The following is a 23,041-nucleotide window of genomic DNA, read 5'->3' on the forward strand; positions in this document are numbered from 1 at the left end:
TTTTTTTTTTTTTTTTTTTTTTTTTTTTTTTTTCCTCTGTGAAATGGAATTAGCTTTTCCTTGCTATTTTTAAATACCTCAGCCACAATTTCTCCATGGTTTTGGGTTGATTCGACGGTAATACAATAGAATTCAGTCACGTGAATTAAAAATTCCATGAGCACAAGCCCCAAAACTATCCTTGCTGCTGTTTCTTCGGAGTTGTGAACATGCTCAATAAATATATGAACTGAGGGAAGAATGGACATTCGCTAAAAGCATTTTTAAGTAATGAATGAATGCCTTGTTTATAACTTGTTTCAAAGGCCCTTGCATGCCATGCTGCTTAGTCTAAGCTGTGAATGCAGGGAAACCATGCCTAGTCCAGGTTCTCATACTGTCTTGCATGGTGTCCTTGGATGGAACACTTCTCTGTGCCCAGTTACTCGAGGGTTTTCTCTGTGCTAAAAAGAGAAACGGCCAGGCCTCCTTATCCTATAAGACTCTCCTGAGTTCATGGACTCCGGGGTCTAACTACACTAGGAGAAAAGAACAGTAGCCCTGGTCATTTCTCAGCTGCCACCAAAGTCAGACGCGGGCTGGTTTGGGAAACCCATCATCTATTTGAGAGGCCAGCATCCACCAAGGACAGGGCCAAAGGTGAAGGAGAAAACAAGATAACAACCCCGGCTTGAGACAGATGTTTCCCGCACTCGGCACACTGTGATGACTTCTGGGGCCCCTGAATCATTGCCTCCTCTTTGTCAGTCTGGGCAGTGACACATGTTTGAGCAAAGTATAGCGTCCCGGGTGCAGGTAGGCACAGCCCAGTGCTCAGCTCCTGGGAGGTTTCTAGGCTAAGGCGGCCGCTCCACTTGGACTGTACTATTGGGTTCGAAAACGGGGGGAGCTCGCAGGCAAGGGCTAATTTCCATTTCAAACTGCATTCTGGTACTTTGTACCCCTGCACCATTGGCCGATCAATATTTAATGCTTGGAGATTCTGACTCTGCGGGAGTCGTGTCAGGGGACCCTGGGAGCCAATCTGCTTGAGCTTCTGCGTGATAATTATTCATGGGCTCCTGCCTCTCGCTCTTTCTCTAGCACGGTCCCACTCCGCAGACTCAGTGCCTTACTCAGACCAGACTCCTCTCTCGCTCTCTCCGCCGCTACAGCCGGACCCTTCGCCTTCGCCTTCGCCACCGCTCCGCGCGTGCACATCCCTACAATGGCTAAAACAGCAATGGGTAAGAATCGCGCTTCTTTCTACCCAGGTTCAATCCGGAGCCCTTCTCTCGCGGGGCACTGAAGACATTAATAGGTATTTTATAAAGGAAAAAGACATTTGTGATCCACGGGAGCTGGGAAGGTCGGAGGCAGCTCTGGGAGGAGGTGAGGGGGCAAGGAAGAGCAAATGATTTATTTTTAAAAGACAGAAGCAGAGAAGGTGCCCTCCGATGGGTAAGATATTCCATTCTACTTCCATATTTAAAATTAAAACGCCATGGGAGGGGAGGGGGCTACCTTAACTCTGCCTTCAGTGAGATGAAGGGACATTTCAGAAAGTGGCGTGCAAGGTCTTATATTCGTTCTGTAGTTTGAATAGAACGTAAAGGGGTGAGGTTGGAAGAAAAGAGGAAATGCGAAGTCAAAGCCGTCCGGTCCCGGCGGTTTGAGAGATGGGTGGGAACGGGGAGGGGGAGGGGAGTGGACACATTTTAATGGTATTGTCTCTGTTGGAAAAACCGCTAGTCTTGGGGCGCGGTGCGGGGAGGTAAGGCGGCTGGAGGGGTGGGGTGGGACCCTAAGTCCTTTGTTTTAGGAGGAGGGAGGGGACGGAGGAGAAGGGCGTGGAGGGCGCGGGTGGGCAGCTGCAGGGGCGGAGAAGCGCGCACGGCGGGGAGGGGCAGAGGGACTGGGCTCCCCAGGCGCTGGGGTGGGGTTTCTTTGTGTGTGGAGCTACGGTCCCCGGGGAGGGGTGGGGTGGGGGCACCTGCAGCGCTGGGCACACTGTGCGGACTGCCCCGCCCTGTGCGGAGTCAAAGGGTCCCCACCCCGACCGAGCTCCGCGCCTCAGTGGGAAGGGGGCCGGGTGGGGAGCGCAGCGAGTCCCTGCGGGGACAGAGGGGCCCCGCCACGCCCCACGCCCCACGCCCCACGCCCCACGCCCCACGCCCCACGCCCCACGCCCCACGCCCCACGCCCTCACTAGCAGACTAGCAGTCTGCTTATGCCACAGACCTGGCCGCTAACCTGGGCCGCCCCGCCCTGGTCTCATTGTTCTCCCTTAGGGCTAGAGGAGAGGGGTTAACATATCTTTTCAGAACCACATTAAATAGGGTATTTAGACATAATAGCAGAAAGAAAGGTGAAGAAGAAAAAAGGGTTACTCCAAACTCCTTGGATCGTTAAGGGAGGGGGGAAGCTTAGGGAACCTAAAAGGGTGTACAGAAAATAATACAGATAAAGATGTGTGAGCGTGATATAAAGCAAAGGAGGTCAAGGTCTTTAAGATGCGCCACGTGCAATTTCCATTTTGTGGGTCGGACAGGGCCAATCATTAGTAAATCTTTTGGGCTATGTAAAACCGCAGGAGGTTCCAGATGCAGGGCCTTCGTTCTGAATAGGTCCTGTGCTTGGCGTGGCCCAAGGGTGTATCGACTGGGAGGGGCCTGCACCCCAGAGGCGGCTGGAAGCGCCCCCTTCACCAGGCCCGGCTGTGGATGCGGAGCAGGGGAAAGGATGGGGTCTGGCTCCACCCTGCCCCGCCCCACCCTGTCCGTTGAGCCCAGGAGACTCAGGTTCCAGGATGAACTTGGGTGGGGCTGCTAAGCAGTCTGCAGTCCGGGAACCCCTCTTTCTAGCCCCGCTTTCCAGAACAGCCCTGAACCCCTCAGGGTGTGTAGACACCTGGCCTAGCTCTTGGTCATCGCAGCGCCAAGCCCCTCCCAGCTGATGGATGGCTGTGCAGAAAGGCGAGCCCCGCCCGGCCACACAAAGACGCGGCCGCGCCCTGCCAGGCCCTGGACCACAGAGGTGACCCCCTTCTCTGTGGCTTAAAAAGGTGTCCTCTCCCACGCACAGACCGCAGAGCCCAGGGACCTTTTTCCCAGCCCTGTGTTCCAGGAAGGAGACCCCCATTGAGGGTCCTCCAGTGGGGCGTGGCTCGGCCCCACCCCTCACTGCTAGACCCGGAGCAGCTAGCCTGGCTGGCGTGCACGTGGCGATCGCGCGCGTGGACCGTGGCCAGCCCTGCAGCGCTCGCCTTTGGAAACTGGGCGCTCGCCCCCGCAGGAGCATCCCAGGAGAGGGTGCTGCGCAGTGTCCTGAGCTACCCCTGCTTGGCACAATTCGCTGTCAATTCGCATGTCCAGAGGGGTTCTAATGGGGGGTGCAGGTGATCTCCCTGCACTGTGCTCCCACCAAGAGGTTTCAGCTGCAGAAGACTTGCTAGCTACTCGTCATCAACAGAACTGTGATTTCAAGTCATCCTGATTATTATTCCCCTCAGTTTCACTTGTTAAAAAAGGATGCTGGTCCCTTTTGATAGGGATTAATCCCCTTGCTGCTAATCCTTCTTGGTCATCTTCGCCTGCCTCCGCCCCCTCACCACCCACAACCCACAGATGATTTTGTCTCCTGTTATTCATTTACGTTTCTATAAAGCAAATATGTTTGGGCTTCCCATCGCTGTTACGCATGTTCATGAGGCTGGGACCTATGTGCTGGTACTTGCTAAGAACAGCCTGTGCGCCAAAGATCGCTGAAAAATTCTCCGAGGAGAATTGTTTGTGGTTTCTGTGGGTCAAAACCCTCCACAAGAGGGGAGGTCTATAAACATTTAAATATAAATTTTATTGTTGCCCCCCAAATCTGCTCTTCAAAGCGCTTTTTGATACAGTCTCAATTCTCCCCAGAAACAAGGATGGTGAAATGGTAACTGCCACCCAATGCCACTTCCTCCCCGCGTATTACAGGTGCAAAGGTTTTTCTGCCATAATTAGGCTGCACTTGTGAACGTGAAAAGAAACACTACCTCTGCAGTGAGAAAAAAAACTGCCATTTTGTTTTGTTTTGTTTTAATATCCCAACTGCAAAGAGTAATCAATTAACCTGTAAGGCTAGTGCTTTTCTCCTGACCCATTGAGCAATTAGCGTATTCTGCATGTTTGTCTCAAATGGAACAGCAGTATAAATTGATGTGTAAGTAGCTAGAAATGAAAAGCTGAAGATTTTACCAGGATTTCAAGAAAGAAAAAATAAAAACTGAAAGAAATAAACGGAGCATTGCCAATTGATTCCATGTATCTAAGTCATACTAGTTAAGTGGGTGGCAGCAAGCATGGCTATGCCCAGGGAAGCTCATCGTCAGTAGCTGGCTGGCACCATGGTGTGCATCCAGGGATCTGGTGGTGTTTGCCTGTGCATGTCAAAAAAAAAAAAAAAATCTATGAAGGAAAGCCTGTTTTAAAATGATGGTTAAGACTGAATGCTTTATAGTTTAAAAATAATTAAAATCCAGACCTCTGCATCTTCAAAATTCTTAACTGTTCTGCACTGACTTACAGATATATTTTCTATGAGAAGAAGAGGGAGGCATGGTTGTTGTTGTTGTTGTTGTTAGAGCTGTTGCTACTTCCTTAGTCATTTAAATTTTTTTTAGCAGGATTTCAGTTCTTGTGCTTAAAATCATCATAGTTACTTTTGGTTTTAAATTTTAATTGATTGTGGATTAAATAGTGATTTAGAAGAATAGGCATCAGGTCATTTGGCACGGTGTGATTTTCATCAGATTTCTGATTGTCAGTTATGGGGGAATAAAATGCTGCAAGAAGTTCCATTTTGTGTAGACTCAGGGCATGTCTTCCCAGAATGCCACAGAGCTGATTCTTACACTACAATGGTTTTCATTTTGTAATTTAGAATTAAAATAGTTGCTTAGTTCTGTGATTATTTAATGGTATCTATAAAACAAGGTTTTTATATAAAACCCAAGTAACAAAGTATAAAATGGACGGTGAATCCACATTGAATGTCTTTTCATTGATAAATATAGTGTATCTCTAGAGAAACTGCTGTTATTCTATCCATTGATGTTTTTATTCCCTTAACTAAGATGAATTGTATGTTCATGTCACTCCGGTAGCTGGCTGCTTGCATAAGGCTAGATAAAACTGGTCTCAGAGCATGTGGAAGCTAACAGCACAAACCCAGACCTGGGTGTGGCCAGCCCCACACTGACAGTTAACCCTCAGCTCTCACCCTCTTTTGTTTGTGGGAAAACACACATTATTATTGCTGGCATGCAATCCGTAAAAGTATGTGGAACATGCTGGTCCACAAGAAAACACTCAATAGTTAGTAATATAAATGTTTCCAGAGCATTTGCTCCCGGCTCCTCTCAATCCGAGACCATGGGGTCTGCACTTACTTTTCACTCCACTAGAGGGCAATCAGTTTCCCTAAGTATGATTTAAACCTGGCTCCAAGCACTAAGGGTTGGATAAAATCTTTTCTTTCATTAGAATCATTCAATTGTTGATTTAATAAAGTAATGCCATGCTTTACCCTAGTGAGTGAGAAGGGCACACACATCTCTACAGTGAGATGAGTGATTGTAATCTACAAGTTGGCAGAGCCCTGGATAATTAATCCCTTATGATCTTTCTTTCCAGTTTCATTACAACGTAATTATTATATCATTTATGTTACTTCTGGGGTTGTATAGTGAACAAATGGTAGAAAATGTCAGTAGTAATAGCAAAATTATTTAGGAACAGATGTTTTAATTTGTAAGTAAAGGCATACATTAAAATCATGTTTACTCATTCATTTACTTAAATATGCCCCATGCTGGGGACAGCTCTAATGTCAGAGGCGTCACCTCAGAGGAAGCTGCAAAAGGAGTAAGTAAAGCAAGCAGAAGAATGTGATCCGGAGGAGACATAGCCTAACTGACCACAACTACTTTGCCATGTTCTTAAAGGTTTTAAACCAGTCCAACAGGATTGCCATCTAATTTTTGTGCATTTTTGACTGTGTGTGTGTGTGTGTGTGTGTGTGTGTGTGTGTGTGTGTGTGTGTTTGGTTGGTTGATGATTCTTGAAAGATGATGGAAAAATTAGTCTTAAACCCTTGGAATCATTTTATTAATGTAGTAAGTAATTGATATCCATTTTCAGGAAGAAGAAACAGACAAGTATAAATTAATTCTAATGATTACCAAAATAAACTGTTTCAATGTTCAAGAGAAGGAAGATCCTTTTCTATGAATTTTTATATAACTATAGTCTACCTCTGAAGTATTTAATAGTTTCATATTAAGGTGTTTCTCAAACTTTAGTATGGTTTTCATAGCAGCTTAGATTCTCATGGGGTAGGACTGAGGGTGAGTCTCATGAGGTGAGTCTTTAGTCCTGACAACCTGCTAAACGCTGCCACCGCTGTGAGGACACACAGCTCTGATATGCATATACCCTCATACGGATCTCCAACATTAGGTCTTAATATCTTTAAACCCCATATACATGGGGATTTGATTCCTCTGAGGACCATGTGTTCTGTGACATCACTCAAGAGCAGCTCTGTGCGTACACGTGCCTGTGAATGGAATATAGCTTGTGGCACAGCTAAGGGATAGTAAATCATATGAGATTACTCTTATTTACAAATGATATGCAAAACAGAAATTCAACCCAGAACCTTTTAGATGTAGGATAATGCACAAAAACTGAAGTTAGTATCTATGCGTAGTTGTGACTTTCCAAGTTATTTAACAGAGTATTTCATCCTGGATACGGCATGAAAAGAAGTATTAAGAATTCATTGAGATATAAGGCATTTGCTGGGTTATAATGCCCTTACATTGGAAAACACAGTAGGCTTAGTATGGTGTCATATGCCTATAATTTCCATCACTCAAGATGTTGAGATAGGAGGGGTTTTAGGTTCAAGGCCAGCCTGGGCTACACTGTAAGATCCTAATTTAAAACAAATAAATAATTTTTGTTTTGCCTTCTTAAGTCAATAAGGGCCTCCATTATTCAGTATTACCCTCCTAAGAAAGTTTGCCTGGAAGGGAAAAAGAAAAAAAAAATAAGTCTTCAAGGAATATCATCAAAAATACCATATGTCGGTTTACCCATGAAGTGGGTGGCAGATCATGAAGACATTGCTGCATCTCTGGAAATTCTGTCCTGCAAAAATGATACTAGACACAAAAGAAGTCTTAAATAGAGCATTAGAAACATTGTCACAGATACGGTAGGAAAGCTGTGTCAGTAAGGTGAGTCTTCGGTTTGTCACTATTTTAAACAGCTCATCCCAGATCTTTCTAGATCTCTGGAACTGGAAACTTTAGGTTACTGGTTCTCAACCTTCTGATGCTGCAACCCTTTAATGCATTTCCTGGTCTTGTGGTGACATCCAGCCATAAAAAAACAAAAATTGCATATTACTTCAGAACTGTAGCTTTGCTACTCTTATGAATCGTCATGCAAATGTAAGTATCTGAGATGCAGGATATCTGATTATACGACCCCAAAGGGGTAGAGACCAACAGGTTGAAAACAGTCACTTCAGATTAGTGCAGTTGCTCATACGTTTTTTTTTTTTTTTTTTTTTTTTTTTAGGGTTTTTTGTGTGGTAATTTTTTTTTGTTGTTTTATTTTTAAGAAAGGGATTATTAAGACAGCAATGCAGAGTTTGTATGCATCAAATGGTCGATCCTAGCAGTTGTAGAAATGACATTTGGAGATGACAATATTTAAACCAAAGACCCTGAACAAGACTTTAGTCCTCTAGCCAACAATTTTGCTGTAGGTTTGCTTTAGGAATCATTTTCCTGATACAGACAAACTGCATGTCCCTTCATAGACCCCAGGTACTTAATTTCAGTCTTAAGTTTCATAAAGGAATGTTAGCTCTAAAATAAATCCGGCCTAGACATCTACATTATTAAAACTATGTATTATTTCAAGATTATCTTACTAGCTCAAGAGCACACAAGCAGGAGAGCTCTGACTCCCCTGTGCAATTTTTTTTTTAATTATTGTTAATAAAAGAATCGGGCCTTGTCATTTGTCAAGGAGACGTTTGCGGTAGTAAACCCTGTGTTTATAATAACCCACTTTTATTAGTCAAGGCTAAAGATAACATTTTGTGTACATTTGTTCTTGACGTTTATGTCAATGTAAAGGTTAATTAATGCATTCTGGCTCTCATCACACTAGTCACCTGGAAACAGCCAGAGAGAAGCCCTATGTCATGCAACACAGATAAAGATTGGCATGCAGAACAGAACAAAATCCTTGCGAGGCTTTTTTGTTTGCTTGTTTGTTTGTTTTTGTTTTCATTTACAGTGTTGTAGACCGTAGGGAAATTATAAGTTCCAAAATTTGGCTTTTGACAACAAATAGATAATTAAGGTTCTCACCGCTCTGAGAATGGTTTGCTTCAATGGTGCAGTGCACTGTGTAGGACTGAAGGTCATTTTCGCTGGGTCATACTGCAATGCCTTCAGGAGTACCCAAGTAGTAATTATACTTGGGGTCTATGCCCTGCTGTTCACAGACTTAGGGAAATGACAGGTCACCAACACTGTGAGCCTGTCAGCCTATCCCCAAAGTGTGTTTGACAAGGAATATTTCAAAGCATGCATTAAATTGTGATGAGTAATCTCTTCAGTCTTTTTAGGAGATTTTATTTTTCTGTGAACATCAGCCATAAAGTTTAATTTCCAGTTAACAAAATGGCTCACAGTGAACCTAATAGTCCTCCAGTTTAGAAGAAACCTAACTTCCTTGGGCAAAAAAACTAATTGACAATGTAAATTGACTCGGAAAATTGAGGGCAGGAACAGACACTTCCGGCAGCTGAGGGCACTGTGGGGTTAGGCTGGTGGCAGCTTCCAAAGACTCCGGCCTCAGGGCACGGCTTAATACAAGATATTTACTGCCACAGCCTTCTCTTTCACTCCCACACAGGTATCTATTGCATTCTGTAGCTCCCACAGCAAGGCGCCAGCTGATGGCCTCCTAATAACCATTCACAATTACCATAGTCAACTCAAGTCTGTGGCAGATCATAAGACCCACATTCCTGTCTCCTGAAAAAGGGCCTTTCCATCCTGCTCCAGCCAGAGCAGACTCTTCCTTTTATAGTTTTAAGAAGACTGGAGATTGTTTGGGTTTTGTTTGTTTTAATAGATGACTCAGCAGTTGAGGCAATCAATGGTTGCACCTCCAGAAGACCAAGGTTCAAGTCCCAGAACCTACATGGTAGCTAAAAACCATCAACAACTCCATTCTCAGGGGAGCCAAGGCCTTCTGCACCAAGCACACAGGAGAGACAGAGACAGACAGACAGACACCCATACACATAAAATAAATATTTTTTAAGTTAGACAGCATGATCTGTCTATAGGGGAAAACATTTACTTGTTACATATATACTTTCTACCCATTCCCTCCCTCTGTCTCCCATCTGCCGACCCCCATCCAACTTCCACTCAGTTAGGAAAGGGGTAGGCCTCCCATGGGAGTCAAGAAAACACCATCTACCCTTTTTAAATCCTTCATGTGATCCCTGTGCTCTGCACACAGCATAGAAGTCACTCAGTTGAGGATGAGTACATTTAAACTGAGAAGGATGCACTCAGTCAAGTGTACAGAAAACACAGGCAACCAAGGTACACATAGATCCATTTCAGTATAGGTTAGATGTGAATAGAAAACTTATTATAGTTAGTCCTTGCTCTGCAGGAAGATGAGAGCAACATGCTAGGTGTATTTGTCTGCAGCCCCAAATCATTAGTCTGCAGCTAATGTCACTAAGAATGACATTCAATGGCCCTTAAATTAAAACTTACTTTTAATGTGTGAATGCCGACTCTGTTCAAAAGCAGAACATAAACTAGTCTGATCCTCACCCTTGGGTAGTTTAATATTTTTTTAAATAGCAAGATCTTATCCATACTAACAAAATAGAAAGGTAACAGCAGGAGTTACTTAGGAAGTCACTTAGGAAGGACCAAGATGCTTCCAGCCACCTGGAATCCTTTGGTTAAAACGTGTTTCCTGAGCACCTGCAGCTCCTTGGGCAGAGATTCTGTCCTGAGGGTCTGAAGATGGCCCTTAAGTCCCACTAATGTGGCTGGTCTAGACCCACGCCAGAGTAAAACCCACAGCACAGTAGCAACCGGTGAGGACCCCAGGGTCTCTACATCACAGCTCAGAAGAACAGCCGTGCTTGTTTTCACAGGTGAAGAAAGGCGGGTACTGTAGTCAGGAGCCCCGAGTGTGCTTCTTCAGCCTGGCACGCCTTGTCACGCCCGTTTCGTTCGTGTGTGTGTGTGACAATGTTCTCACTCTGTAGCTCAGACTATATATCCACTTTCCAACTGCTGGGATTACATATATGCACCACCACACCGATGTTTTTGGGGGAGGGGAGTTCTCACATAAATACCAATGAGCATGTATTTAGAATTCATAAAGAGAAAACAAGAAACACAGTCTGCATCTGCAATCATTTGCTCTTAGAAGTAATGAAAAGCGAACGGGAATGAATCCCCCAGGCAACAGCCTGTTCTACTGTGAGGGGCCGGATACCGGAACCCCTCTTCCTGAGAAATAGCAATGAGGTAGGTCACCCAGAGTTGCACTGGTATCCCTGCTCGACTTTCCCAGCCCCCGCTTCTTCAGGGGAAGATGACAGCAATCATAAGATGACAGCAATCATCACCCATCTGAGGGAGTCTCTGGACGCAGCACGGTCCCCTAAGGGACAGGCACACAGAACATGAAAGGGAAGAAGAGACAGGTAGAACTCTAACCGCTCAGCCTTCCCTTGCTGTGCCCCCTCCGCCTGCGTCAGCCTCATTGAGACAGATCGAATCCTAGTCAGAGAAAATACCCGGGCCGATGACCATGTGTGCTGCTTTTGAGAGCTACACCACAGATGCCAAGCCCCGTGGGAGCGAAAAGGCAGCAGCTTCGGCTCCCAGACTCTGCTGCTGCTGCTGGGCCTGCCTGTTCCAGGACCGAGAGCTGCTGCGGTTCCAAGATGCATAGATTAGACAGATGTGGCATGGATTAGACAGATGTGGCTTCCGCCCTGCTCTGCTCACCGCCTGAGAAGCCCTGAGCAAATTGCTCGTCGATTCTACAGACCCAATTTCTCACCTTTACAAAATAAGGAAATCATGCTTAGTTATGTACTGAGAGAACTAGGTAAGCAGCAGAATGCTAAAATTTGACAGTTCCAAAAGAAATTAGCCGCCTCCTCTGGTTGCCTGAACCAATCATAAAAACACTAAGTAAAAGTAATTTTAAGATTAAACATCTCAACTCATACTAAACATCTCAACTCTTACGTTAATTTCTGCACATAATGGAAACCATTGGAGAGTACTTGCAACTATAGAAAAGGTCACATTGAAGAATTCTTTGTAGCAGAAGGAAGGTTGATATATACACAGTTGCCCCTATAGTAAATGTCCAACAAAAATTCATTTCTAGCAAGACCAGATTTTAATAGTTAATGCATTTCATCTGTGTCAAAATACCACAAGCAAAAAAGATAATTAAAGTAAGAGTGAATTTTCTTATATTTCTTTCTGTCACATTTCCCTGAAATTAATAAAATCATCATACTTTAACAATGTAGGTAACATCAGCAAAATTGAGTCTTCTTGTCTACCAGAAAGATTCAACATAAGATGTCAATTAAATCAGCAGAAGCTAAAACTAACTCAAGACATACGAGTCTACACTTAGGTCTCTTGAAGAGTAGGAAAAGGGACAATTGTAATGCACAAGCACTCTGTCTGTATTTCTGTCTCTCTGTCTCTATCTCTGTCTGCCTGTGTCTCTCTGTCTCTCTCTCTCTCTCTCTCTCTCTCTCTCTCTCTCTCTCTCTCTCTCTCACACACACACACACACACACACACCTACCTTTCCTAAAATGCTCTTGACTCATCAGTCTCCCCAGACCCTCTTGCCTTCTGCCCGGTGGCCCCACCCTCCAACTTCTTATTGTTTTCCGTACTCTCCCTTCTTCAATTTCCAGCATCCTCGCTATTTCTCTGAGAGAGCAATTATGAAAACACGTGCTATGTAAACAAGGGGCTATATTTATGAAGTATAAGTAACTTGAGAAAAATCTGTGCTCCTATTTACAAGTATGTTTCAGGTTAGTTATGACCTATAATAATCTACATAAAAAAAACTCGATATTTTGTCAACCTTATAGGCTATAGAATTCAGATGGTGTTCTTTTACTTTCTCATAATCATGGAATAATGAAAAGGGCGTGCTTTGCGTGGAAGCAGCAATATTATTTAAATCCTCACAAGGTCATACCACATTGTAAGAGATGTGCTTTGCTCTGGAAAAAAAAATAAGCATTTCTTCACTTTAAAATCCTCCAGGAGAGTCTGAAGTTCTTCACACGGCAAACAGGCAGAGAGAAGAGTGTTTCTTTTCCATCAGCCTTGAGTTCTGAAGTTTAATAGCAAAACAAGTACGACGAAAGTCAGTATTCCATATGAATCTATTTTTCCAAATTGAGGACTGACATTGAAGAATTAAGCAACTTTGAAAAGAACAGGATTGCATTTGTTGAACGTTTTCTGGAAATGAGATATAAAACATAAAAAGCACAAACAGTTGCAGTCTGTGATGTTCATAAGCTGTATTACAGCTTACCCAAGATAAGTGCACACAACACACACATACACACATGCAGGTACATGAACTAACACACATACTTATGCCCACACACTCTCACTCATACACTCACACACTCACGCAGTACATGCACACACACACACACACTCATACACACACGCATACATACATACATACATTCTTGCTCCTGAGAAGGAGCACTGGGATTTTCATCTGGCTCTCACGGCTGCAAGAATTTCAAAGCTACCCATTTAAATAGATCAAACTTGGAAGCTGTTGCTCCTGAGGAAGTCCATAGCTATGAGGCTGTTCTGTCCCAATTGTTACACATTTTATCACTGTTGATAAATTTTATAACCTCGAAGACATGATGTAGGCTAATTAGCTAAGAAGTCAAGATTTCTGCTGTACTCAGTCCCTGAACAAACTGTGGCTGATTTCCATGCCGATCTCTAACCAGCATTCTTTAAACGTTCCTTCCCGTGAATTTCTCAAGATTGCCTTGTGACAAACCTGGCAGTTAGCCATGTAGTCTCATGGCTTTTTTTCTTTTCATATTCCCTTTTATTTTTCACCAGCCACAATCCTTCCCTCTGCCTTCCTGGCTCTGTGCAGTGACATGCTTTTCTTTTGTCTCACATAAGACACTCATTTCTCTTCTTCCCTACTGCACATGGGTCTTGTCTGGAGCACATTCTCCTACTGTGTCTTCACTATGGCAGCCTTGTCCCGAGCAGGGCGGCTTTGGGCTAACATACTTACTATGCCTATTACTGTGACTGATTACAGGGATTATCATCTACACTCTTACAGGTGGGGAAAGAGGAGAAATAAAAATGGTGATCCAGAGCCCGTTTAGTTAGCCTCAACCTACAGTCTCCTTGGACAGAAGAGGGTGAAGTGGAGTGGGTAACGGGAACGCCAGTTAGCCACAAACAAACAAGAAGAGTTATGAAAGAAGGGGGCTGTCTTGTTGGGAAGTAGCTCATTGAGTGGTTCCGAATGACAGCGATGGAGAAGGAAACAATCAAGGTACATACACACGTGTATATAATAAAGTAGTAAACAAGTATTTTTTTAAAAGAATAGGAACTGTAAGAATCAAAGTCCCACCCACTTTCTGTCTTTTTTCCTATTGCTGTGATAAAACACCACAATCAAAGCAACTCGGAGGGGGGGGAGGTTTGTTCAGCTCACAGCTGAACATCACAGTCCATCAAAAGGGAAACTTAGGGAAGAACCTAGAAGCAGGAGCTGGTGCAGGGCCATGAAAGAATGCCACTCATTGGCTTGCTCAGCCTGCCTTCTCATACCTTCTGGAACTACCCACTTGGGTGGCACCACCCCCCGGTGAGATGGGCCCAACCACATCAATTATTGATCAAAAAGATGCCCCCACAGGCTTGCTCACAGACCAATCTGGTGGAGACATTTTCTAAGCTGAAGTTCCTTCTTCCCACATGACTCTATCTTATGTCAAGTTGACATAAAACCAGCCAGCACATTTAGCTATAGCCCTTTAATAGTGATGACGATTAATCTTTATTAGCAATATGTCAACATTTCACTTTCCCAACAAGTCACCTCAACCACTACAATAATATTCTATCCCAACTCGTAGACAAACTCATGTTGAGAAGGCATATTATCTGAGACGAAAAGACTCAATGTTCAGAAGGTATAAAATGTTATTCAAGATTGCTTAGATCCAGAACTGGAACACAAGTCTTGAATTCCAACCTTCATTTTAGGGGTCTATTTGTTCACCTCTAGTTATTATTGAGGGTGGAATAAAGAGAACATGAAATAAATGCAAAAGAAATATTTACAAGTGTCCTTTTTCTCCTGGCACTATCGGTTGTCTTCTCTAAGAGGAGGCCACATAAAAAACTCCAGAAATACCGTCCTGCAGCATGATGCAAGGATTCCAGATACCACATCCTGTAGCATGATGCTAAGATTCCAGATATCAATTCCAAGGGGAAGAGTGAGCTCTATCATGCTCCTACCTCTGGCTATTAACCTCCAGCCAAATTCAGTCTCTAAGACAAAGTCAACTTACAAACTCAGCAGCTGTTGTTTACACATGAATGACAGCCCCTCCCTGCGCAGCAACTAAAGGACAAGCATTTGTGGGACATCTGTTAACTACCGAACATGAATTCATGCAAGGGAATACAGAAGACATTAGGAGAGATGGCTTCCCTCACTCCCCCCCCCCAAAAAAATGCATGGTTGAGAAGAAAACAGTAGTAAATGAAGCAAATATAGAGGAAAACACAGCCAGCTTGGTGAGGAGCAAGCCAGGAAAGGGGCTGTTTTCCTGAAGAGCCAAAGGCACCCCCTTTGCAATAACAATCATGAAGTCGGGTTCTCGTTTTAGGGAAATACATACTTAGCTTTGGGAACTACATGACATTTGCAAACGGTCACCACATCCCACTAGATAGACAGACCTTGTGCCCACCCAACCTATTATAATTTCACTAAATTTCAAAATTATAGCTGTATTCCAATGCAAACCCTACTTTGTGAAAAATAGCATAAATAAATCCAGAGAGAATAGAACATAAAGAACAAACATTGTGTCTTTGGCTTTATGTATTACCAACTGGTTGTGTTTTTACAATAGCAAGTTACCAAGTCAAATTCGAATTCATATTTACCTTTGCAGATCAAATGTGTAATTCTATTGGGTTTGCAATCAATGAACATAGTATTTGCTGCCACCAATAAAATAAAAATCCATAGGCCATTCTAATCTTTCCATCCAGTTACAGCAGCAGGCAAGCTTCATGGTGTAAGGATGACTCTCAAAGGAGTTCCAGATGGCAAGCGAAAGGCTTATGTTTTATGTATCCCTTTCTGGCTGTGAGGGAGAATATTTGAAGCCAAAATGGAACACTGAGAAGAGTGGATTTGCCCTGAGAATTTAACAATCTGAAATCAAGGACATGGGTTACTTCCTGAAGCATTTGTTGCATTAGATAATACTCACACTGTCACACATAGCCATTAAAAAACACAAAGCTCCAGGAAAAAAAAAAATATTATAAGACATAACTATGAAAGGTTTTTTCTTTAACATGTTTTTTCTTTAACATGGGGCGACATAAATAATTCATCTAGCATAAGGTAGATAAAGAATGTATTTATTTCAGAAACCATGAAGTATATGTAATGGGATAGTCACTCCATCTTAAAATCTGTTGGGCATTTAAAAACCAACTATGTATAACAGCCAGTAGGACACAGAGAAGTACATGATATGTTCAAGGTATGCAGACTTTTGGGGCTACAGATGCGGCCCATTGAGAGAGAGCTTGATCCCAAGAGCCAAAACAGGGACCAGGGATAAGGAACTTGAAGTTTGAAATTTTCTTAAAGCTCACTTATTGCACTTAGCACCTCCCAGTTTATTTTCTTATCTCTCTCTCTCTCTCTCTCTCTCTCTCTCTCTCTCTCTCTCTCTCTCACACACACACACACACACACACACACACACACACACACACACACTCAATCGAGACCTTTAAGAACAGCATAATCTCAGTCGAACGAGTGAGAACATATTCCATACACGTGTAAAAGAAATGCCCTTTTTGTAAGTGGGGCCCGTGGTACTAGGAAATGCGCATGTGCATTGCAATGGCCAGAAGTCGGGGCAAGCGGCACCTGGATTCATCCTCTATACTTTCCGCTCTAGTCTTCATCCTCAGAGGTTCCCTTCAGGTCCCAGGACAGAAGACATCACGTGACTTTTAAAGAAGTCTTCCCCAAGTTCTCTGGAGGCTTTTATTGACTACAGAGGTCTGCCACTAAGAAAATAAATTACTTTTATTATTGGACACCAAAAAACATAGAAGCAGCTTTAAAAACAGGAGGGCCAAATTCAAATCAAACCACGGACTTCTTTTAAAAGCTTACCTTTCCCTAGTCATCGCATCTCTCTCCCATTTGTTTTCCGCCTATACTCTCCTCACAACACCCTAACCCCACCCCAAATCGAGGGAGGAGCCCAGGGGAGACACAAATGAATGTTGCAGGGCCCGACTTCCTTATCTGTCAGACTATCATTGCTCGACTTCCTCTGTTGTTTGAAGTCGAGAATGTTATGACTGCTGATTTTAACTGCATAAAACCAAGCGCCCACCTGTCAATAGCCTATGCCTCTCTCCATCAGTGCATCTAAAGTAAGTCTTTGGCGCGACTGCTTAGCGACCTGAGCCAACCAGTTCTTAAGAAGGGGGGAAAAAAAGGAAGATCCAGTAACCGAAATAAATAAAACTCCTCACAACATGTTTCCCAGAGACACAAAGAGGACCCGATCTTCCTGGAATCCTTACCGTTGTCTCTCGTTATTCCTACGTCTTTTCAGTTTTCCAGAACTATCTTCTCTCAGCCATGTGCATCATTTATAACCAAAGGCATGCTGGTGATTATAACCAATGGTATTGGAAGAACAGCAACCTAACTGCTGACAAAATTGGCCCTTTCTTTTAAATGTAAATTACATTTTTTTCTCAATTTCATTAAGACAGAATTAACAAAATATATATGTGACTCAATATGATGCTTTAACATATTTGTACACTGGGAGATTGGTTTTTTTTAAGTCTAATTAACATACCTTTCAGCCCACGCTTACCTCTGAGTGTGTGTTGAGAGCATTTACTTTTGCCAAGTGTGTAGTGCTTTATAATAAAATTCCTGGAATCGTTTGTAAAAACAAGGTAGTTACAACCTTAGACAGAATCCATATTTCCTGCCTGTGTTTGTTCATATGTGCAAAATAGCCATAAAGTGTAGGCGTCGCCGTGGCTGCCAGACTTATAGGAGTTGCTCTCGTTCAGGGAGATCTTTCCAGACGCTGTGCTTTGTTTGCGTAGGCCTAATATACATGCATAAACACTTAGCACATGCTTCTTCAGTGACTGGCTATCGTAAACTGTGGTGAATCTGACTTGGAGATCCAACTGCTAAGACATGACTGAGTAGGTTCTGAGCACAGGGCATGTTACGCGGTGTCCATGGAGACCTTAGCGCTTCTCTTGGGTTTGGAGAAGCTGGCTATATGTGAAATAGTTTCCATCTATTAAATCACAAGTAAGCAAAACTTCTGTACCTACAATTCAAATACCACTACCAGGACAAGAATATTCTATTTGGTGGGAACATCACAAATACTATTTGGCAACAATACCAAATTAAAATGTTCTTATTCACAGTTGGTGTTAACACAAGTATACATGGCATGGATCTTTTCTGATGTTGACACGACCGGTCTGGAACTCTCTGTGTAGATCAGACTGGCCTCAACCTCACCTGTCTCTCTCTGCCTCTGGAACGCTGGAATTGAAGACCTGCACGACCACACCTGGCTATAGCACAGACTTTTTTTTTTCCAAATAAGATTTCAAGTTAAAAAAAAAAATCTGTGTATTAATTGCCCAAACCTGAGGGAAATAAATCACACAGTGAATTTTATCAAGGGGAAAAAAATGAAAGTGCTAGTCTATCTATCTTCAGATAGACACCTCTGTCTTTCCCTTGGTATCTTTGGCAAAGCATATCCCAAGGCACAGATTTTTTTAAAAAAAAGATAAACTCAGAACTAGCTCTTGTAGACCAGGTTGGCCTTGAACTCACAAAGACTCACAAGCCTCTGCCTCGAGAGTGCTGGTATTAAAGGCATGCGCCACCCACCTCTAGATATACTCAGAACTAAAACAGTGACATGAAGCCGTTCAAATGTATTGATACTTTCTACCAGTGCAAGCAGAGGTTTACATGCAAGCACTTGTGGAAATATGCACGGGACTTTTAGGAATGCGTAGCAGAAATAAATCAGAATACAACTGCTAGAGCGTGTAGCACAAGCTGCTGTAGAACCCCATCCCCTTATTTGACTGAGTTTCTCCCCAGTGTTCTACAAAGATTAACATATATACCTCTTTATCCGAAGATCGTCACTACTCAGTGTGTAGGGATTAAGGTGGCAGGGATCCTTCCCTGTCGCTCACAATTGGGCGTGGTGGTAAAATCTCAACGCATAGGCAGAATAAAGTGCCTCTAAGATTTCTCTAAGTCACAGTGTGGCTTTGCCTCCAGGGACCTTAAGATCTTTCATTGGGGGAGGTCTAGGGAGCAACCCCCCTCCCCCTCCCCCGGCCCCATGTACAAAACTTACATTAAACTGTGACACTGCCTTCCACTGCACTGCGGGTAAGGACTGACTCACATCAGCTGTCACTATTGCTGGAGCCAAGAATCCACTGAATTAAAATCCAAGAGCTTCAGGTGCTTTTGTAAATGCCAGTGATGAGTTATAATCTTAAAAGTCCTTGTGTTTGACCAGAGAGCCTTAACCTACACGAGAACTGGAATGCCTTGATTGGTCAAAACATGAGGTCTTCCAAAACCTCTCTGGCTTTGGAGACCATAATTCCTGGAGGGTAGAAACTGGATCTAATTTAACACTGAACTGATTAAGATTACGTCACCCCAGCAGAAATATCTAGAGACATTGCCTCATATCAATGTTTTCATAAGATGTTAAAATTAGCCTTTGAATTTGGGGATTATTTGGTTTTCCTTTTCAGTGTTACATCTTCAGTTACATATTCATCAATAGAACTATTTTAACGCTCCCATCTCAAAATAACGTTGAATGTAAGAAGAATCCTAGGCAAACTTATACTAGTCTATGTCTTTGTGTGTGTGTGTGTGTGGTGTAGGGTGGTATGTGTACTTGTTAGAATGGTGAGTGTACCTGTGCATGTAGGTATTGTGCACATGTGCATACACACATGTGGAGGCGGGAGGGGGGAGGTCAATGTCATGTATTTTCCGTGATTACTTTCCACATTTTATTTTGAGACAGAGCTCATTAGTTGGGCTCGGCTGCCTGGCTGAGTGGGCTTCAGCGGTGCACCTGTCTCTCTCTCTCTCTCTCTTTCACACACACACACACACACACACACACACACACACGAATACATGCACGCATACACACACACATGCAAGCTCATACACATGTAAGCACACACACACATACACACATGAATGAATGCATGCACGCACATACACATGCAGGCACACACGCATACACACCTGTGCACACATAGGAGTTACAGGTGTAAGCACTGTAGAGCTCAACTAGCATCCTGAAGCTTGCACGATAGATGCTTCACCAGCTAAACTGTCTCCTCAAGCCCTATCTATTGTGTCTTTAAACACTGAAGGGAACTTCTAACTCTTACATAGGGGCCTGAGTGTGTAGCTCAGTGAACTAGACTTTGGTTCAGATCCCCAATACCACATAAACTGGGCAGAGCACCACGTGCCGGTAGTCGTGGGATTTGAAAAATGGCCAGGAGAAACGATCAAGGCCTCAAGATGATTTGTGGCTGCAGAGTAAGTTCAAGGATGCATGCGACTGTCTTAAGAGTAAAAATAAATCAGCCAATAAAGCCATTCTTAGGTGACGTGGTCCATCTGAGTGAGAGGTAAATGATTTGACCTTCACTTAGTGGATCACTCAACAAGCTGCTGAACACATACACGCCATGGGTCCAGCCAGGTAACAGCAAGCTGCGGGAGCTGAAATGCGCAAAATGTGGGGGTTTTAAAATAGTCACAAGAAAAAAAAAAAAACAGCCTACTACCAGGTAACTGATTGCTGCCTGTGAGGAGACCCAAGTGGAGGGAAATGGGCTGTTAGTGACTTAGTCAGGGCTGTGAGTCTCAGGTCTTTTCAGAACCAGCTAGCGGAGAGCAGTGTTTTCCTCATTATCCACTGTCATGAATCAGACCTGGTGGCACACACCTTTAATCCTAGCACTCTGGAGGCAGAGGCAGGAGGATCTCTGCGGCCAGCCTGATGTACATAGTGAATTTCAGGCCAGCCAGGACCATATAGTGAGACCTCGCCTCAGAGGAAAAGTCAATGAACTAGGTGTTGGGAAGAAGCTCCAGAGGCTGCAAGGGAAAGGGGGGGTTGGTTAAGTACTAAAGGGTTTTTTGCATGGCAATGACAGCATCAGTGTTTTTTCTTTTTTAAGGCAGGGTTTTGTCGCTGTTCATATAAATTAATAAGTCTCAGGCAGAGAATTTTCGTTCCTCCTATTAGAAGGAAACCAGGCCATCTAATTGCCATTAAACAAGGTGCAAGAGTCCTTGAATTTTACATCCTGTGGCTCCTCATTTTGTCCTTTGCCCCCAGGGACCTTCCTAAAGAAATTGGGATCCAAATTCAGGTTGGATCCAAAGGGGCTATTTAGGACATTCCAAGAAGCCCTCCCTACTCGACTGTCGTGATCGCGCCCAAAATAAGTGCAAGCAAGATCCAGGAAGTATGCAGGCAGCTCCTGGGTGCTCCTCGGCCACCTTGGAGCCAGGACCAGCCAGCCAGTCCTACGGACTGTGCCCGTAATGCCATCCAGAACTAAGGGTAGAGAGAGACAGGGGACTTCTGCGTTCTGATCTCTGGCTCTTCCTAACTCAAAGCTCATTTTCTTTTATGGATTTCCCTTCAACACCATTGAAAACAGGGGAGCTCCAGCCTAGACATGGTGGGGGGCATCTAGGTCCTGCCTCAAAGGGGTGATGGGGCAGACTTAGCTGACATCCTAGGGGAGGCCTCTCCCTCTCTGAGGAGCAGATGGGAGGTGGGACGAGGAGGGGGGAAGGATGGGGGAGTGGGAGGAGAGGAGGGAAGGGGAACTGGGATTAGAATGTAAAAAGTAAATTTATAAATAAGTAAATAACAAAGAAAATAGTGGCGTTCATGCTTAACTCTGTCTATGAGGGAAAGGAAAAGGTTCTTTGTAAGTTATGCTTAGAGCGCTTATTAAATGACCCTATGGGTGTTGTAGTCTTGTGAACTGCATTCTCATAAAGCAAGCCATCATATATATGTCGTATAATCATTGCAAAAATAATTTACCACATAAGACCAATAAAATGTTAGTTGGGAGGGAAATGAACGCCAGTGTACCAGGACAAACATCCCAGCGGGCATTTGCAAATAAATATTTCTCTCCTTCTAGACAATGATCACAAACTCTGGGCTCTAAATTCATGCTTCCAAATATAACTTAACTGTAAGTTCACCGTGCTTTAAGAAGACTTTCCAGAACTTTCTCCACTGTCTTTCTCGTATGTTAAAGGAAGTCTAAGACATATCACTCCTTTTTCTAAGACATATCACTCCTTTTTCTAAGACATATCACTCCTTTTTCTCATTAAATATTAGCTAAAAAATAAGGGCTCAGACAAAATTTTGCACAGGATGAATATCCAGGAAGAATTCCTATAATGCCACCAATTCCAAATTATATAACAACAAAATCATATGTATGAAATGTCATATTAATGGTTACTCCCACATAAGCAAAATGAAGTGGAAAATTGAAAATTTTTAAGCCGTTTACTTCTAATTGTTTGGGTCTTTAAAAAACAATGGAGTATAGCATCATGAATTATGTATATTAGTTTCTACTTAAAGGAAGACACACACACAGTTAAGATGTATTTCAAAGCAAAAGTAAAGCTTAGGGATTGCGGTATGCAGTGTAGATGGATGGGAGAAATCTTTATATGTTCATGTTGCATTTTCTAAAGTAAACTAATCTCCTCCATGCTTTAATCCAAAACAAAATCATCACTGATTACTAACTCCATGTATTCTTTTGAGAAAGTGTTCCTGAAGTTCCCAGCCATTTCTATAACAGTATTTATTACCCATAGGCAATCCATTCATCAATAAGTGTTACATTGTCTTCCAGTAGAAATATCCAGTCATCCCTCTGGCTTAGCATCCATGGAGTCAATCACAAATTGAAAATATTTAAGCAAAAAGGTCTCTGTATTAAATACGTGTACAATAATACTTCATATCAGTATTCCCTGGGCCATAGACCTAACAAATATTTACCATATTGTAATTGTTAGATGATTAAATATGCAAATAACTGAGAGATGGTTTAAGGTATACAAAAGTGCACATACATATAAGTAACAGTATACAGGTTTGCATATGCAAAAATGCATGCAATAACAATTATTGAAAAAGAGTCCATGAAGTTGAAAGAGCAAGGATGGGTATGATGGGGTGAGGGTAGAAATGGAGGAGAGAAACTTTGTGATTATATTATGAGCTCAAAAGTGAAAGAAATTTTAGAAATCATCCTGGAGGTAACTGGCAAACACTATGCCTTTCTTTAAGAGGCTTGAGGACCACAGAGTCTAATGTCTGCAGGGGATCCCAAAACCATTCCCCCATGCATACAGAGGCCTGGGCAACTGTATTTCTAGCTGTGTAATCAATGGTTGATGTGTGGGAAGTTAAGTGAGGAAATACCAAAGAGAAA

General features: G+C 43.1%; 1 protein-coding gene across 1 annotated transcript in view; it reads left to right on the forward strand.

The window, feature by feature from the left end:
- The first annotated feature begins 973 nt into the window (after positions 1-973).
- Positions 974-23,041, forward strand: part of Stmn2 (stathmin 2) — a 43,171-nt gene continuing 21,103 nt past the window's right edge. The window contains exon 1 of the mRNA XM_051196664.1: positions 974-1,226. Coding sequence (XP_051052621.1) covers positions 1,208-1,226 — 19 coding nt within the window. The 5' untranslated portion in view covers positions 974-1,207. The remainder of the gene's footprint in view (positions 1,227-23,041) is intronic.

The sequence above is a fragment of the Phodopus roborovskii genome, unplaced genomic scaffold, assembly GCF_943737965.1.
Source record: "Phodopus roborovskii unplaced genomic scaffold, PHOROB, whole genome shotgun sequence".
In the NCBI taxonomy this organism is placed as follows: domain Eukaryota; kingdom Metazoa; phylum Chordata; class Mammalia; order Rodentia; family Cricetidae; genus Phodopus; species Phodopus roborovskii.